Here is an 18,588-nt window from a genome sequence, read left to right as displayed (position 1 = left end):
ACATCAGCACTTAGAGATGCACAGCACAGTTCCTAAATAACAGCCAAAGAAGTGGAGTTCAAGGGACAACCCTGTGGCCAGGAGAAAGGATACAGGGAGCTCCAGGGACCGATGTGGCCTGATTGGACATATTGTTAAGTGAAAAATGCAGACTGCAGCAGAGGATCTGTAATGTTCTACTTTTTATGAAGAAGGAGAGAAATAAAAGAGTACTCATCTAAGCAAAAAGGAAAAAAGAAAGAAAAAGGCAAAGATCAAGGAGACTGGTGTTCTACCTGCAGAGCGGGAGGTGGGTGGACAGGATAAAGGGAAAGGGCAGGGGAAGGGCACCTCTCTGAGAGAACTTTGGCACAGGTCTGACTTTCGGACTGGGAAGGAAATAAGGGAAAGAGGGAGAAAGCAGGACACTACTGGGGGGACCAAAAATAGAATACAAAAAGAAACAAATGAACCAAATTATATTTCAAATGGCTACACTAAAGGGAGAAAGAAAAAAAAAAGGAACTAATCCAAGTAACATCTGAAATTTGGGACTGTGTGCCCTCAGGCTACAGCGGAAAAAGAACGCCAAGTTGAGTTCTGATTAGTAGACTTCTCTTTTTGCAAAGGTTAGCAACTCTGAGACTGCTTTTTGACATTCTAGGATTGAACAAGTCTACAAATACATTGTGAGACTGGAGCCCACTTTCACACTGACAGAGAAGGGAATGATAAATATGGAAATGGAGGAGGGCAGAATGGACCCTGTGGCGCCAGACTGGAACTAGAGGCAGCAGCCAGGGCAGCTACGTGTTCACATACATGTGTACATGCGTGTGTGTGTGTGTTCATACAAGCAGACTCCCACTGCCTTGTTCAGTCTGCTGAGAAACAATACTGGAAGTGCTAAGCACAGCCAACACCCAAGTCTTGCTTTCTAAATGCCTGTCTCCACTAAAAGGCCCCTGGAGCTCCTTGGAGATGGCAACTCTGGGATTGGGCAGGGAGAGAACAAGCAGGCCTGAACACCTTGCTGCACCAAAAAAGTAAGAACATGTCCAAAGAACCATGGAGATGTCTCAACTGCACGTGGGAGCTAGTGTGAGGAGGAGAGTGTGAGCCAATTAATAGATATGGATAAAACTTATTATTCAACCCAGAGCCCTTGAGTCTACATAGTACAAAACAGACTGATAGGGAGAAGCAATTCTCCTTAGAACCAGGAAGCAATGACAGAATCACCATCTCACAGTCATCATCAAAGGGAAGCACCCTCAATGGATGCCAAAGAAGTAACAGTACTTGTGTGGTCTCAAAGCGATTCCCCCGCCTGACACTTTCTAGTTGCAAAAGGAAAAGCATTTATTGCACAGGAGAAAGCTGGAGCTCTCTCTTAACCAGTGTTGACTGCCGCAGTCTAGCTGGGCACAAAGCAGCAAGCCGCCACAATCACTTGAATCTACATACAGGAAACTTTATTGCCTGAATTCCAACAGCATTCCATGCACACTCCCTCCTCCAGACGCGGCTCCTCCAGGAACACACCACACACCAACCGAACTCCCACACCCGGAACTTTTCCAACCAACTCGAACTCTTCAGGAATCCCCACAAGAGCTCAACCGGAACTCAACAGGAACTTCCCGAGAACTCAAAAGTCATCATCTTAATGGCTCGCTGGCGTCACCTCTCAACCACTACTTCTGGCAAAAATGCTATGGCTCTCAACAGTTGACACTGCCACAATGGGACCAACCAACAGCAGGGTGCCTCCTGGTAGGTGCCCGAGGGGCATCATCACTCCTGTGGCATTCCTGCCCAGAGGTACAGAAGTGGAAAATAATCACAAGGAAACACCAGACAGTACTATTCTTGCAACTTATTCTCAACCAACATGAAGCACTTTATGTGACATCATGAAATATGAGAACCATCCAAATGAAAGAAAACTGAAGAGGTACAACAATTTGGTTGTCATTTGCTCTACATAAAGGATATTCTTCGAGGCAGGTATGGTGGTGCACACCTGTAATCCCAGCTACTTGGGAAATTGAGGAAGGAGGATGGCAAGTTTGAGGCCAGCTTCCTTGATTAGAGAGATCCTGTCTCAAAACTGAAATTAAAAAATGGTGGGGAGGGTTGGGGTTGGGGTTCAGTGGTAGAGCGCTTGGCTAGCACATGTGAGGCACTGGGTTCCATCCTTAGCACCACATAAAAATAAATAAAATAAAGGTATTGTATCCACATACCACTAAAAATATATATTTTTAAAAAATGGCTGGGGAGGTAGCTCAGTGGTAGAACACCCCTGAGTTCAAGCCCCAGTACTGGGAAAGGGGGCATTCTTGGGTCAGTTGGCAAAAATCTCCATAAAGTATTACAATATTTCAATGTTGATAGTTGCACTGTGGTTGTGGAAGAGAATCTCTTGCTTTAGGAAATATATGCTGAAGTACTTAGGAGTAAAGGACCATCAGACTTACTAGAATGATTCAGAAAAAATAAATACACACACACACGCGCACACACACACACGAGAAAATGATGTTAACATTTAGAGACTCTGGGTAGAGGGTGTCTGGGAATTCTTTGTACTATTCTTGCAACTTATTTCTAAGTCTGAAATAGGTCAACGTTTTTAAAAAGAGGAAGAAAGAAGAGGAGATGGATTTCTGTAGGCTGGTATATTTGGTAGGGTTATTTGCAAGGTCTCCTTTGGCAGGCTATGCTTTTGAAAGACTCAGCATTGTGACAGTAAGCTTTCTAAAAACAATAATGAGAGGAGCCAACTCCCCACGTGGGATGAAAACCACTGTCTTACTACGATCCACAGTGCATGCTTCCTTCCGTAAGAGGCTTTTCTTTCCCCCTCGTCTCATTTTGTTCCATTTCTTCCTTCCCAAATCACTAGCTTTGGCAGGCTTTCTAACCTAAGTGAGACAAGAATGAAACACCTGAATTACCCTCAGAGCTCCCATTTCAACCACTGTCATAATTCACAACTTGCTGATGCTAAAATTGGGGTGCACAAATGTAAGACTTTGTATACAGAAAAAACTCAAAGAAAAAAAATGCTCATCTCTGAAGAACTGCAAAGGAACTTTTGAGCAGAAATGTACTCCTATTTCTCTGGGAAAAATAGCTCTCCAACCATTGCATTCTCCTCACATCACCCTCAAAATTAATTCAGTTCTTATGGATTTTTCCTCAATATATAAAAAGGGAAACTTTAATAAATAATTCTTCAACTGCCTTTATCAAATGTATATTACTTTTAATTTGTATTAAGCAAAATCAAACGAAAAACCAATTTCTTTCAGTTAACTAGGGAATTGAAGTACTTTGCCAGCAGTTAGCTATATGATTCTAGAAAAATCCTTCAGAAAATATAATTAAGTCTAAATGTTCTAAAACCACTAGTCTTATCAAAAGTTATTTTATTAACTAAAGCTCCAAGGACAGATACCCAAAACCATTCATGTCAATAATTTAATGTCATGCATTAATTAGCACACTAATAAAATCAAAATTCACCTAATAATGAACATCAGGGGCCGAAGAGAGTGACAAGTTAACTAGTTGAGTAACAATGACATTGATTTAAGTCTGCAAGTAAGGTTAATGTGTCCTTTCACTGACTCACTCGGGAAATGCCTGCCAACAGCCAGCCACATGGAAACCCAATTCGAGGTCAGAGGGAAGCCCTTCTATTGTGGCTTGGCCCTTCAAGTGGGCACTTCAAGAGTTGGTAGATGAAATGGCCTCCAAGGAAGGGAATGGGGGGCCTCCCCTCTCCGCCAGCCAGAAAGCCGCCACATGGGGGAATAAGGAGCAGGCTTCATCTGGGCAGGTCAACTCAGCATGGGCCTCCTGAGACTCCCCAGAGTCCCTTTCCCTGAGCCCAGGGGTGCAGGTTCCCTTCCTGGGTTACCTAGAACAAACGACCTGGTCCCTTGATGCTTCAGGGTCCTTATCTGCAAAGGAGCCCTCTGCTAAAAGCGATGACATCACATGCAGACAGCCATTCTGAACTCCACCAAGACTACCTGTTCTTCTAATCAAATCAGCTCCCAACAGCTGAGCAGCTGCTTCATGTTGAGCACTGACATGCTGGAGATAAACACAGGCTAACCCCCTTGCTCTCGTGGATCTGATTTGTCAAAAATAAGGTATCACTGTGCATAAACAGACTGAGAACTGGGACTGCACAGTATACAGCCCCAACTGAACCATCCACTAACCTTAACCAAAGGTCACAGTTTTTCAAGGTCCTAAGGGGCTCAGGAGGTCAGAAAACAGGGGCTCTGGATATGGCTCCAAATGGAGGGCAGAGGTAAAACCAATTTGAGCCTGTACCAGACACACCAGACACAGTGAGCAAGCCAAGGACAGGATGGGTCTTCCTAAGAAAACATACTATCCCAGGCCCTCCTGGTCACCAGAACCTGAACAAAATCTCTTGGCCAACTCCATCTCGCTTCTCTGGAACCTCTCAGATTCAAATGCAATAACATTCACTGAGCATCCATTAACATGTGCTATGGATTATATCGTTCCAAATTTCCCCAATGTAGCTTCTAAGAAAATAATTAACGTTAACAAGGTCATCTGGGTAGAGCCCTAATCAAATAGGGTTAGTGTCCTCATAAAAACAGACATCAGAAGGAGAGCACGAGCACATGTTCTTTCCCCCGAAGCACAGATACACCAAGGAAAGGCCACATAAGCACACAATGAGCCAAAGAGGTCATCTGTGGCCAAGGAAGGGCCCTCACCAGACACCAACCCTGCTGGCACCTTGATTTTTTGACTGCTAGTCTCCAGAACTATGAGAAAACAAATTTTCTGTTGTGTGTGGCACCAAGTCTGTGGTATTGTTATGGCACCTAAGCACTCCATTTTCACACACACCAAGCAAGGTCTGGGGTTGGTTTACTGAGACTCTCAGTACCCATACACATAGACTACCTAGATCTCCCTCAAGTCATTTGGACCCGGTTTCTAAAGGCCTCTGTACAAACACTGGACTGTCATGTAAGAGGGACAGACGTGGGCTGGGGATATGGCTCAGTTGGTAGAGTGCTTGTCTTACATGCACAAAGCCCTGGGTTCAGTCTACAACACCACAAAAAGAAAAAAAATGTGGGGGGGAACAGAGGTAGATGCTGAGCCACTTGAACCCTGAGACCCAATGAAGGCAGCTCCTCTTTCTCTTCCCTTCACTGTGGTCCACACACCTGCTTACAGGTAAGTCTCCTGTTAGCACAGGAAAGGGGAGCTGTGGCAAGCTGAGGCAGAACTGTAGAAGGCGGATGGAGCACCTTCAGGAAACACAATGTCACTTGGCCCTTTGGAAGCAGAGTCCAGGCAGGTCTTGTTCTCAACCTTAGACCAATCCCCAGTGCAGAAGATGCCCCAAGTTTCACGAATTAAGACCTAAGACGGCAGAGCTCCCCAGTGGCAGCAGCAGTGTTCACGGGCCACTAAGCGCAGAGTCTGACAGCTCACGTGGCAGGAAGCTAATCACTGGAGAAAACCACATTAGATGAGTCACAGTGGCTGGAGACAATGACTTGGATGCCCAAGACGCAGGAGGAAGCGCGGCAATGCTGCCGTGTGCAAGCAGGAAGAGCAGCGCAGCAGCACACAATTCCCCCTGAGAGCGCACGTGAACTCCCGAAACCCAAGTTACATCCAAAGGTCAAGAGTGAAGTGCGGCTCTTCTGAAAGGTGTTAGATTTTTTAAAATGTTTGACAAAGGAGGAAGCGCAATGGCTCCTCACAGGGGCAGCTCTCAGCAGGACACTGCAGAGGAAGAAGCACCAGGGGAGCGTGGCCTCTGTAAGCATTGCCTAGGGACTGTCCTGGACAATACAGGGATGAACAGAGGACCAGCAGCACAGACAGTGGCCATCACAGTGGCCATCACAGGGGCCTAGAGAGTGAGGTCTGGCACCCCGGCACATCCTCCCTCGTGCCTCCTCCAGCTCAACTGTTGACAACCACCAGCAACTGCTGCCAAGATGCCCCCTGCTCAGCACGAAGAGGCTGGCCCATAGGAAGAGCTCCTTCTTCCACAAACATTTACAGTGTACCTACTGTGTGCCTCCCACTGTCATCATGCAGGGGCAAAGCACACACATGCCTCCCTCATAGTTAGTGGACAGTCCAAGAGGTGATACAAGCTGTGATAGAGGTCCTAGGGGCAGTGGAGTACATGGGCAGGAGGCATCTAACACCCTGTGGGGTAATGAAGGCTCCTGTTCAAGGTATGTCTCGGTGGAGTCCAGAAGGACGAGCAAAAATTACCCAGATAAAGCTATAAAGAGAGGAGGAAGGGACCTCCAGATAGAAGGAAAAGCATGGTGAGGGTGCGGCTCAGGCAAGGTAGCAGGCCTCAGAAGATGCCCTGGGCAATCGAGGCTCTACTCCAGAGACAGAACCCTCTACTGACAATTCAAATAGCTGCCACTAAAGAAACCATCAGCAGGAAATAGGACAGGGCCCCATGGCAGGGTCTCCCAGGGTATGCATCACTGACAGTGAGCAGGAATGCCCAAGCCAAGCATCATGGCCAAGGCAGGAGCCTTCTTTTGTTCCTGTGTGTATGGCCTCTAGCAAGTTCTTAGTAAGCAAAAGATGGAAGGCCCTTCCTCCTCCCTGAATAACAGGATGGGTGGTCCAGGGCACTCACCCCAGAGAGCAGGGACTCCAACAGATGACACTCAAGAGTGGCCACTGGGGCCAAGGAAGCTGCACAGTAGTTAGCATCAGGGAACGCAGTTCTGACATGCTTTCCAATCCTGAACAGGGCACGAAGAGCACTTGACAAATGCGAGCTGGGTATAAGCAGGTGTCTGAGGACTTCACTGACTTCTGACAGCTCTGCACACCCGCCTAAGATATAGTACACAGGGTCATTGTCTAAGATGCACACTTTCCTCAGAGAACCTGGAGCACAAACATACAACTTGTTGTCAAATCGATGCCACTATTCCTAGGAAGGGCAATTCCATTTGAGAAAAATAGCCAGTACCTCTTTCGAGCTGGAAGTCCTCTCTCAGGTTGATTTCCCAAAGCAGAAGAAAAAAACAAAGAAAAGTGCAACTGTGGAAAACAACAGCCCTGTGGACAGGACCCAACATGCAGCCCCCACCTTCTCTACACTGACTTCTCAAGAATTTTGTAATGGATTCTCCCATAAAGTTTAATTTGAACCTTTAACCACAAGAGTTAGTGGGCCATAAGAAAAATTAATTCCAAGATTTGGCTCACAGGAAAATAAAGGACATATTTATTAATATTTTAACCTGCCCCACGTGAAGCTCCAGACTGCATGCTCCCTATGACACATGGGAAGAATAGCCTGGCCCCCACACAGTGTGTGCAAATCCGACTTGGGGTGGGAAGTCAGGAATGAGTCCTGCAAGGCTGGGGCCAGCCCCGCCCACCTGAATATCCCTCAGCTCCTGCTGAGAGTCAGCCGCCCCCAAGTGACTTCTCTGGCTGGGTATCTGTCCTAAAACGAAGCAGAAATTGTTTTATTTCTGTTCCAGCTCGTCACGACACAAGGGCTCTAGTAAACAGTCCACAGATTTCAGCCAGGGAATGCTATTAGATTAACAAAGACCCTTGAAATGAAGCCTGTCATTTTCGAGAACTCCTTCAAAACAAGAACACAACAGCCTTCAAAACCAGCCTGCCCAGCCTACATCATGGCAAGGCCTCGCCTGCAATCACCGATAGGTGATGGTGCTGCCTGATGGGCTCTGTGCGTAGGAGAACAGGTTGCCAGGGACGCTCACTGAGAAATACGGGAACAGATCTTGGCCTGAGCATCTGCCCTTGTCAAACTGTTTTAAAAATAAATGGAAGAGGTACAAAGAACAGAGGCTGCGGAAAGTGACCAACATAAGTCCACGTCCACTCTTGGTCTTCATCATTCCTGGCTGTGTGAATCCATATCTGCAACCAGCCTCCCCCACTATGGGCACTGGGATGGGTCAGAGCCCAGGTCTCAGGAGTGACAGGACGTACACACCAAGAAGGTAGGCTGGAGACCAGTCTCTAAGGGTGAAAAGCCCACCTTGAAGACAGTGGACTTCACCCTGAGCCTCAAGACTGTGAGACCAGTGAGGGAAGCACTTGAGTATAAACATATTTTTAGAAAAATTCTGGCTGGGCTGGGGCTGGGGCTCAGTGGTAGAGCACTTGCCTCACATGTGTGAGGCACTGGGTTCGATCCTCAACACCACATAAAAATAAATAAAGATATTGTGTCCAACTAAAACAAATTTTTAAAAAAATGAAAAGAAAAAGAAAAAATCTGGCTGCCTAGGGGAGGAGGGGCAGGTAGGGAAGAGCATTTCTGGGGGCTGCTCCATTTGTCCTGGCCAGAAGGGGTCACCTGGACTATAGCCCTAGGTGAAGAAAGAATTAGAGAGCCCCAGGGCTCCTCAGAGGCCACAGGTGTGTCCCGAGACCCCAGGCACCACACAGGAGTGGGACCATGTGCCCGCAGCAGTAGATAGGAGGAACACGTGTGTGGTGCTAGGAAAGGCCCAGCCTTGTGGAGCCTCCATTTCCTTATCAGTGCAATGAAACAACTGGACTCTTACTAGGCCTGGGAGTGGGCTCCAGAGCAGGCTCTCACTGGTGGTCACAGCTGCTGTTGCTGGAAAGATCCCTGATATCATGCAACCTCCAAATCCCACCAGCCAGGCTGTGCAGGCTATGGCTGGAGGGCAGGCAGGCACACTGCAGGCCAGGAAGGGCTGGTCCCAGAAGCCAGCTCCAGATCCCCAGGCCTGGGATGCTGCCCCTGAATGCCAGGCAAGTGACAGGCCTGGCCCTCAGGACTCTGCCCGCTGGCTAAGCACAGGCAGGTCACACCTGATACAAGGCCTGCTCCCCAGGCCCCCATCAGGTGACATTTTGCTCCTTGTTGCACAAGGAAGCCCTGGGGTCAGTGGGCAGATCCCCAACAAGGATGTATCCTAGGAATTCTCAATATGCAAACAAGTCCCACGACTTAGGATAAGAGGCACTGATGTTTCATGTGTTGGACACAAACCTATAGACTAAGAACAGACTGCCACAGATGTGCAGGCTGATACTCTTCCCTGTGTTGGACCTGCTGGCACCACAACGTGGTATGAGAGGTGCATGGGCTCATAAAAACCCAGGTCTCTGACAGGGCGTGGGCAAGTACATACCTGGGCTCAGGAGCACGCACCCTGCAACCTGGGAGCTTCACTCCAACCTGGTAGTTTCAAGAATGAAGGGTGAACAGACCCCTAATAGCCTTTATTCCCTTAACAGCAGGAAACAACTCTGGTTGGTACAGAGATGGCCTGTGGGACGCCCCTTGTCCTGGCATCACCACGGGTCCTGGGCCTCCCCAGTCCCAGCCCAAGCCTATCCAGGCAGGTATTCAATCATGACTCTGAAGTGGACTGTGCCCCCATCACAGGTCTGAATGGTGGCACCAGTGATGTTCCCAGGACAAGCAGCTCTTGCACAGTTGAGAAAAGCCGTTCCCCAAGATATCACTCTATCACTCACAGATGTGGTGGACACAGAGGCTGTTTCCTGAGTGTAGGCACAAGGCCTGTGACCTGGCATGTGGCGCCTCTCATTTCCGCAGCCTAGGCTCTGCGTCTAGACACAGATAAGAAGCGGACGGCCCTTAGGAGAGAAGTGGTGCAGATAATATTCTCCAGCAAGCTGCCAGCCGCGTTCAAGTGTTCAGACGGAACCAGATTAAATTAAAAAATAACCAAAAGTTCCCTTTTCAAGGAAAGCTTAGGCATATCAAAGAACCCCTGGTTAATTATTTTCCGGGTGTTTTGGGAGAAGCCAGTAGGTCAGACTGATCATTTAATAACTAAGCATTCTAAATTACTTGGATCAACAATGCCAGGATTCGTGCCAGGATCTAAAGGCAATGGATACACCCTCTGGCCTCACAGGATCATCTAAACAAGGTGTCCTGGAGGAACTGCCTGCCAAGCAGCCCAGAGAAGCAGCCCAAATCTAGCCCGTGGGTCTGGAAAGCCCTCACTGGGGCCCTTTGACCTTAGCAGCCTCAACCAGGGGGCTCCTGCAGAAGCCTCATGTATATAGCACACAGCATGGAAGACCAGGTGCGGGAAACCAGTACCAAAAGTAATTAAATGGTGGCAGGAACAGTAAGAAGAAGAAGAGAGATGCCTGTTGGCACCATTTCTCATCACCGTCACTGTGATAGCACACACTAAGAACAAGCGCGCCCACGAGCAGAAGCAAGCTTCAGGGCATTCTTAAATTGAGCAAATTACAGGGAGGTGAGAGATTAAGTGAAAATCTATCACATTACAAACATAGCCTACCGTTGCTGGAATCATACTTTTTTGTCATAAATGAGTCATGCCAATAGTGACTCCAAGGTCTTCATAACGTTTGCAATAAACTCTGTGGGATACTTACCACTTTGCTTGAAAAACTGACATCATAAGCCAAAAAAATTGCACTTCGATGCTCCAGCTTTCTTTAGGGCAATCAGCTGACAGGAAGGACAACGCCATCCCCAGGAGGCAGCGGCAGGGCTTGGCCTCACCCGTGGGCAAGCAGATTACAACAAAATCTGATTGCACACCCACCAGAGGGGCAAAACTCACAAACCCCGACAGCAAGCACTGCAGAGAGCATAAAGGAATGACGGCCAAATCAGTACGCTGGTGGGAGTGAACACAACAATCTGCACACACTGCACACAGTAACCTGGCCATAGCCTGTAGAGAGGCCCCTCTGTCCAGTACGAGGCGTCCATGCCACACTCTCGCAGGATACAGAAGAAAGTATACCTAGGATGTGGGCTTTAAAACAGGTCTGCCAAACCTGTGACACTTGTGTGACCAGTGACTTGCCTCCAAAGAACAGAACACAGCGAGTAGAGCACTGCCTGACTCCTGAAGCTGGGTCATAAAGCAATCTGTCTTTAGGGACACTGGCTCTAGAACGCAGCTACCATGTGGTGAGGAAGCCCAAGCCACACAGAGAGACCACGTGCAGCACTAGGGACAACAGCACAGCCAGAGTCCCAGTTGACACTCAGTGTCACTCCTCAGATGCCCAAGTGAACAAGCCTCCAGTGCCAGCTTCTAAGCCGCTCCTTGTGATGCTGAGTGAACTGCGATGAGCCAGCTCCGCCAGCCCAGCCCACAGATTCACACACATATGGACATCATTGTTTTGGGCTGAGGATGAAACTCAAGGGTGGGGCCCTTGGTAGCATGCAGGAGGCCCTGGGTTCAATGCCCAGTACCACAAAAAATATATAGATGGGGGTGGGTAGATAGTTTTAAGCTACTGAGTTTAGAGGGAGCCTAGTCTATGGCAATAGCTAACTGGAACACATGCTGCAATACTGTTTGTGAGAGATAAAAAGAAGACTGCTTAGCCAGATGCAGTGGCTCACGCCTGTAAACCTAGCAGCTGGGGAGGCTGAGACAGGAGGATCACTAGTTCAAAGCCAGTCTCAGCAAAAATGAGGACCTAAGCAAATCAGTGAGATCCTTTCTCTAAACGAAATATAAAATAGGGCTGGGGATGTTGCTCAGTGGTTGAGTGTCCCTGAGTTCAGTCCCCAGTTACTCCCCACCCCCAAAAAAGTAGACTGCTTAAGCCCCATGAGCAGAGGGATGAATAAAATTCTACTTCATCCATATAATGGAAGGCTATACAGCTATTAAAAATAAATGATGGGGCTGGGGATGTGGCTCAAGCGGTAGCGCGCTCGCCTGGCAAGCGTGCGTCCCGGGTTCGATCCTCAGCACCACATACCAACAAAGATGTTGTGTCCGCCGAGAACTAAAAAAAATAATAATAATAAATATTAAAATTCTCTCAAAAAAAAAATGAGATGGATGGATAGATGGATAGATGGATGGATGGATGGATGGATGGATGGATGGATGGATAGATAGCAAAAAAATGATGTTGACTGCTTTGTGAATTCAAAAAGGACATAGAATGTGCAAACATTTTGTCTTTAAAATTCAAAAACAATTTTTATATCATTCATATACACATAGGGAGCATTCAAAGGCACAATCAGCAGGGTCACTGTGGGGAAGGAGAGAGGGAGTTAGGACTTTAGCTGTATCAGCCCTATTTTATTCCTTACATAACAAAAGAGGGACCCAACATAAATATAGCAAAATGCTAAGGACTGCAACCCTGGCACTGAGTGTGCAGTGGTGTTATCTCAGCTTGGTTCTTGCGGGGAGAACAGCAGGGTGGTACAGGACTTCAGACTGTTTCTACCATCTTCTGTGAGCTCCCCGAAGACCAAGACTGCAGTTCACAATGCCTCATTGCACACAGTAGGTGCCCAATAAACATTCTTCTGCGAGACTGACCAGAGGGACAATAATTCCTGGAAGATTCTGTTCCTTTCTCTGGTTCACAGGAACCAGAGAGCAAAGGATATTTTCTAAGCCCAGGGACTTTGCAGACTTGAAACACAAGGATGAAAGATAATCTCATTAAAAAGAAAGATGAGCTCCTTCCCATCCTGAGGCCGTGCTTTCCTCTCCTCTGCTAGAACACAGTTAGACTCTCTGCCTTGGCCAAGTGGGATGTCATCAACACAGGCAGCTGCAGACAAGGGACGTGTAGGAGAATGACCATATTGCTCATGATAATGGCCCAAGTCTGGAAACTGTGCTAAAGGACTGAATGCAGGCAGGCACAGACTTCATCAGCAAGGGAGGAAAAGGCTCTGGAGAGGCAGGCAGACAGCTGCGGAGCAGCGAGCCTAAGTGGGCAAAGGCTGGAGTGGACAGGCCAGTAGTGGCCAGGACACTGGGATGGAAGGTCTCACAAGCAGGTTCTCCTACAGGGCTTGGCTCAGCCCAGCCCAGCCCTCTCACCCAAGCGTCCCACCTCCCAAGGCAAGCTCCACCCAGGCCATCCCAGCAGCTTTTTGTCACTGGTAGCACAGTAGTGAACCCTGCCTGAGGGGACGACTCACCGTTTCTATTTTCTTTTTCTACCTTTTCCTATTTTCCAAATACTCTGTATTAAGAAAATGTTAAATTTTTAAAAAGCCTACTCATAGTCTTAGCTAGTTAATTCCAGTCCTGGGAATCAGGCCTAAAAAAAATAACTGCACAGAAGCTAAATATTATGTAAATACAATGATCACTGCAGTTCTGCCTATAAAGTGACAATAAAAAACCTGCTCAAACAAAAACTCCAGCATGAGGGGTACAATTCAGTAACTGTGGCATGGCCACAGAAAAACAAGACGGCTGTTTTGAAAACAGGACCCAGATTGACATATGACAAATCCCTACAGAATAGAAAAACATGTTCACAGTGGAAGTCAGAATACAAAGTGGATGGTCCTTGCTGTGGGCCAAGCTGCCAGAGTCAGGGAAGGGAGCCGGGAGGTGAAAGTAGGGCCTGACTCCTGTTTAGACGGGGGCCCCTAGGTTCCTCAGAGGTTGACAAGGGTGGCTGGGGGCGACAGGTTGCTTCAGCCTGGTCATTCCTGGGCTATTCTCACACCCGGGGAGAAAAGAGCAACAGATACAAGAACCAAAGAGGATTTCAGCACATGGGTTACATATGCAAAAAAATTTTCAGAAAAGAGAATTTCAGGTGATGGGGTTGTGGCTCAGTGGTATAGTGCTTGCTTGGCATGTGTAAGGCATTGGGTTGGATCCTCAGCACCACATAAAAAATTTTTTTTTAAACTAAATAAACAGCATAAAGTTTGTTGTTGTTGTTGTTGTTTGTTTGTCTGTTTGTTTGTTTTTTTAAAAAGAGCATTTTAAAGCATTCCTGGAGGACTAAATGCAGGAGGAGGTTCTGAGCACTCAAATTCCTGGCCTTCCATTGGAAGCCTAGGCCGGGGGCACGAACCGCCTGGGCCTGCTGCAACTCCCACTGTGGGAGATCAGACATGAGGATCCGCCTCCCTACCTGTGATCTTCCTCCAGCTATGAAAACAACGCTTGATGTCAGTGTCTGAAATTACTTGTTCAAAATTATAATTATTATATTAATGCAGAAGACTGTAAAACTATATCTCGCCTTCTAAATGAAAACACCAGGCTGCCAAACCCTCCAGAAGAAATTAAACCGTTAATGTGTTAAAGACTATTACATCTTCAAAGACATTACTGTACAGTTTTCCCCCCATTTCAACAAGGAGAGATACTGGACTATATTGGAAAACTCTGCGAATTACTTAATTATAGTTAATAAGGTCATCATTTCCCATGAAATAGCCTTTCTGTTTTCCAACAGAGCTCTCAATAATTCTGATGACTTTAAGATTCCCTGAGAAGGCCATCACAAGATAGGGCAGGCAGAAGGGATAAGGGACAGGTGGCAAGAAGACAAGGACAAAGGACGCCACATAGAGATGCCCTGTTGAAAAGGGACAGGAGTTCCTCAGGACCAGCATTTCTAGGCCAATATCCAAGTGAAAACAGGAGAGGCAACAGGACTCCCATGAACTGTGGGTATGGGGACCACCCTGCACCCCCACCCACCACTGCGGGCCCAATGCAGGGCTAAGTGTGACACCTCCCATCCAGGCCACATGGCAGTTAGAAAGGCTGGCACTCGCATCCATGTGTGTAACAGAAAGTAGCACTGCAGTGTAAACGTGAGACACGTTCACAGATGTCAAGAGCCAAGTTCACGGATGTGCAGGAACAGGGCAGGCAAATAGGTCATCACAACAAGCCTTCCCTGAAAGAGGTGACAGAAAGTGGCTGGCAGGGCCAAGAGCAGCTCAGGGTCATGCAGCCGGGAAGAAATCAGGCAGAAAGTGCGCTCCAGCTCTGTGCCTGTCTCCATGGTAAAAGCCATTTGTGCAGGCATATTCACAGCTCAGTCCCCAGCCCTCCCTGGCAGGCTACCAGGAAAAGCTTGGTCTCTAGCGCCCCCATCGTGAGAGGAGGAAACACAAGCAGCTCACCTCCCTGGAGGGGGAAGGTGGTGAGACAGAGCCCCTCACAGCAAGAACCAGCCAGGAAAAGGTGGCCGCTGCTCAAGGATTCTAAGGGAGGCCTCCTGGGATGGAGGAAAGAGCTTGGCCCACATTTGAGTCCATGTGGAGTAGCTCACCTTCACCTGATCTCTACAGACCTGAAATGCCGAGTCACAACGCTCATTTGGGGACCAGAACACTCAAGTGTGCAAAGCATGAGGCCTGTGCTAAGGCTTCCTCCCTGCTGGAATGGGCACAAGGCCTGGCATGTGAGACCTCAGAACTTACAATATCAGTAATCGGAATGACAGTGCAGCAGTCACCGCCAGGCACCTGCCAGGAGCCACACCAGGCACAACAATGGTTCCCACTTCCTCGTGACATTTCTGTGGAAAATGCACTTTCTACAAAGGAGAAACTAATGGCAGGGAACAACTCAGGGACAACTGTGAGTCACAACCTGGTGACAACAGTACAGCAAAGGCCATGCTGGCTCATGCTGGCTCTGTGAGGGCAGCTTATCTCCACCTAACTCCTGACCCTGGACCTGCCTGGTCACATGGCAGTTATTTACATCAAGGCAGAAGTGAGAACACGCAGAGCAGGGGGAGAGGTGCACAGCCAGTCCCTCTGGGCATCCCGAGACACCCTCAAGATGTCCTCCATCATGTTGTAATGACACTAGAAAGTGTGGGTCTGAGCCACTGCCCTGCTAGCAAGCTAACAGGCTAGACTGACAGTTTCCCACATGCCAGGCCAGACACAACGAGGGTTTAATTGCTCACAGCAATCCAGAGGAAACATTGCCGTGCTTGTCCCCAGCCCCAGCCCCCGGGTGATGCCATGAAGGCCAGGCATTCCCTGAACACAGGCTGCATGCCTACAGACCGGAGTCTCGAGCCTGGGAGCCCCAACTCCCATGAGTCCGTCCAATCCCAGCTCTGGTTTATTTCTCCAGACAGAGATGCTATCTCTACTCTCCAAGCTTCCTGCTATACAAACATCTTGGAAAAAATAAGCCAGAACAACTCTACTGTTCTTGCTTTTGATCAGAAGACTATGCAGAAATGTGAAACCCAGAGAGGACCACTTCCCAAGAGGCACCAGGCACATACAACCAGCATGCCTACCTCCCTCCCTCTCCAAACAGACACCTTTACACTGCCTGCTGCCCATCCAAGATATTTCCTCCCCTTCTCTTGTTTGTTCAGAAATAAAACTAATTTGCCAGTCTGACGGCTAAAACAAAAGTGCACCTCAGAGAAGTTAAGTAACATGCCTAAAGCTCCCAGAGACTTCCCATTTCTGTAAGTAGTACCATTTTAGTTCATTTTGTATTGCAAAAAGATATTTATTTAGCCCACAGGTTTGTTGACCCAAGACTATGGCGCCAGCATCTGCTTGCCCTGGTGAGGGCTTTTTGGCTACATACATCACTACACAACGGATGGCATCCGTGATAGGAGCACACTGGAGAAGGAGAGATCACTCGGTGGGACAGGAAGCACGAGGTTGGGGAGGCACCAGGCTTGCTCTTATTTAACAACCCATTCTCGTGGGACCTCACTCACTCCTATGAGACCACTATTAATTCCCTCAGGACAGTGTTCCAGTCACCTAATCACCTCCTACAAGGCCCTACTCTTTTTTATTTTTTTAAAAAAAAAAAAAGCTTCATTTTTATTACTTTTTTTTTCCCTTTGTTTTGTGGTACTGGGGATTGAACCAGGCACTCTACCAACTGAGCTACATTCCCAGCCCTACAAGGCCCTACTCTTAAAGATCATGACCACCTGCCCATCACCAATTGAGGACCAAGCTTCCAGCCACTGAACCTTTGGAGGACAATCACATCCAAACCACAGAGAGTATCATCTTATTCTTGATGAACAATTTAAGTAAACCCTGAAATTGTCTATGACTCCCACAACATCAATCCATCACCTAGCATCAGCTGTTCCATCCCCAAGCCACACTTCAAAGCCAGCCCCTCCCACGAGCAGCCACGGCCTCCCCCACATGACACCTGCACCTGTCCTTTGCTGTTCTCCCTACACCACTCTATGATCTGTCCTCCAGCCAGAAATAAAGGAACCCTCTGAAGATGTAAATGAAGTGTTGTCGTTTCTCTGCTCAAAACAAGTACTTTCTCATAAAGCTGAACATACAACTACCATAAAACCCCACAGTTCCACTCTAAACATCTTTCTAAGAGAAAGGAAACACCAATGTTTACAGAGGCACCATTTCTGCTAATCCCTAACTGGAAACCAACCAAATATCCATCAACAGAAGAATGGATAAACAAATCGTGATATTTTCATACCGTGGAATACTATTCAGTAGTAAAAAAAGGAATGTTCTCCTGAATAACAGATACTATGGATGAATGTCAAAAGCAGCAAGTGAAAGAAGCCAGACATAAAAGACTATGCTGCATGATTCCACTCCTATGAATTTCTAGAACAGATCAAACTAATCTACAATGACAGAAAGCAGATCTGTGCTGCCTAGGGCTGGGCTGGGGGGAGAGAGAATGACTGGTAAAGGACACTAGAAACAGGCTGGGACAGCAGAAATGTTCTGCCTCTTGACAAGGGTAATGGTTACACAAGTGTATAGATCCATCAACATGAAACTAATGGTACTCTGAAAATCGGTGCATTTTACTGTATGTAAACTATACCCCTATAAATCTAATTTACTTTGTTTTTAAATTTATAAAACCTTCAGTAGCTTTCCATTTCATTTTAAGTAAGTCCTAAGGCTCTGGTGCCCCACCAAGTATCACAGAGCTAGGAAGCTGGGGTTCAAGGCATCACAAGACAACATTGCCTTCAGAAAATGACTTTACCACTAAAGGGTTTACCAGAGGCAATCTGCATGATGGGTAAACAGTTTAAACAAATCAGAATCGAGATTTCAAAAAATTCACCTGACTTTGTGGTATAAAATCAAGAGTATACTCTAATTTGAAAAAAATCTTAAAGACCCAAATTATAAAGGAAAAACCCCTCCATGAGGGATAAACAGACAAACCTTGACGTGCCTTCCCCCCTCCCCACCCCATGCTCCTCTGAGCCTGTGCAGGTTCCAGTCTCCTCCAAGCAACCCAATCTTTCTCAGGCTTCCTTTCTGGGCTTGCAGGTTATCTTCTCCATGGGTCCTCCACCCCTCAGCCAGCCACTTTTTCCTATTTCCCAGTAAATACAATTTTGCTGCTGAAAATCATCTTGTTAATGAGTGAATTTATTGGGTTGTGAGCTGGGTGCTCATGCAGTGTCTGGCCTGTGGCAGTGCCTCAGTGAGGAAGGGAGGCCCTGGTACTCCTGCACCCAGACCAAGCAGAACCCAGGAAGGAGGCTGCTAGAGGCCTCCCTGAGGCCAAGGCCTGTCCTAATGTGTGATTTGAAGGAAGCTCTGACTATTTCCTAACCTCGGTGGCTACTAGCCCCAATGCCACTTTAGAGTCTCAACTGTTTTATGGACAAGGTATCAAAAGGCCTGCCTAAGTTTGTGGTACAAAGCCAAGAGTGCACTATAATTGAGACAATTCTTAAAGACTCAATGTAAAGGAAATACCCCCTTTATAAGGGATGATCTGAGGACAAACCTTGCCT

General features: G+C 47.4%; 1 protein-coding gene across 5 annotated transcripts in view; it reads right to left on the bottom strand.

Moving 5' to 3' along the window:
• Positions 1-18,588, bottom strand: part of Wdr25 (WD repeat domain 25) — a 140,112-nt gene that overhangs the window by 89,980 nt on the left and 31,544 nt on the right. The window contains exon 1 of one of the 5 annotated variants that reach the window (XM_078050891.1): positions 15,257-15,367. The exons of the other annotated variants lie outside the window; for them this stretch is intronic. Within the exon in view, the coding sequence (XP_077907017.1) occupies positions 15,257-15,352 (96 nt within the window). The 5' untranslated portion in view covers positions 15,353-15,367. Of the gene's footprint in view, positions 1-15,256; positions 15,368-18,588 lie in introns of those variants that run through there. 5 annotated transcript variants of the gene reach the window in all.

The sequence above is a fragment of the Ictidomys tridecemlineatus genome, chromosome 5, assembly GCF_052094955.1.
Source record: "Ictidomys tridecemlineatus isolate mIctTri1 chromosome 5, mIctTri1.hap1, whole genome shotgun sequence".
NCBI classification, from domain to species: Eukaryota; Metazoa; Chordata; class Mammalia; order Rodentia; family Sciuridae; genus Ictidomys; species Ictidomys tridecemlineatus.
This window is presented reverse-complemented; position numbering and strand designations above follow the sequence as displayed.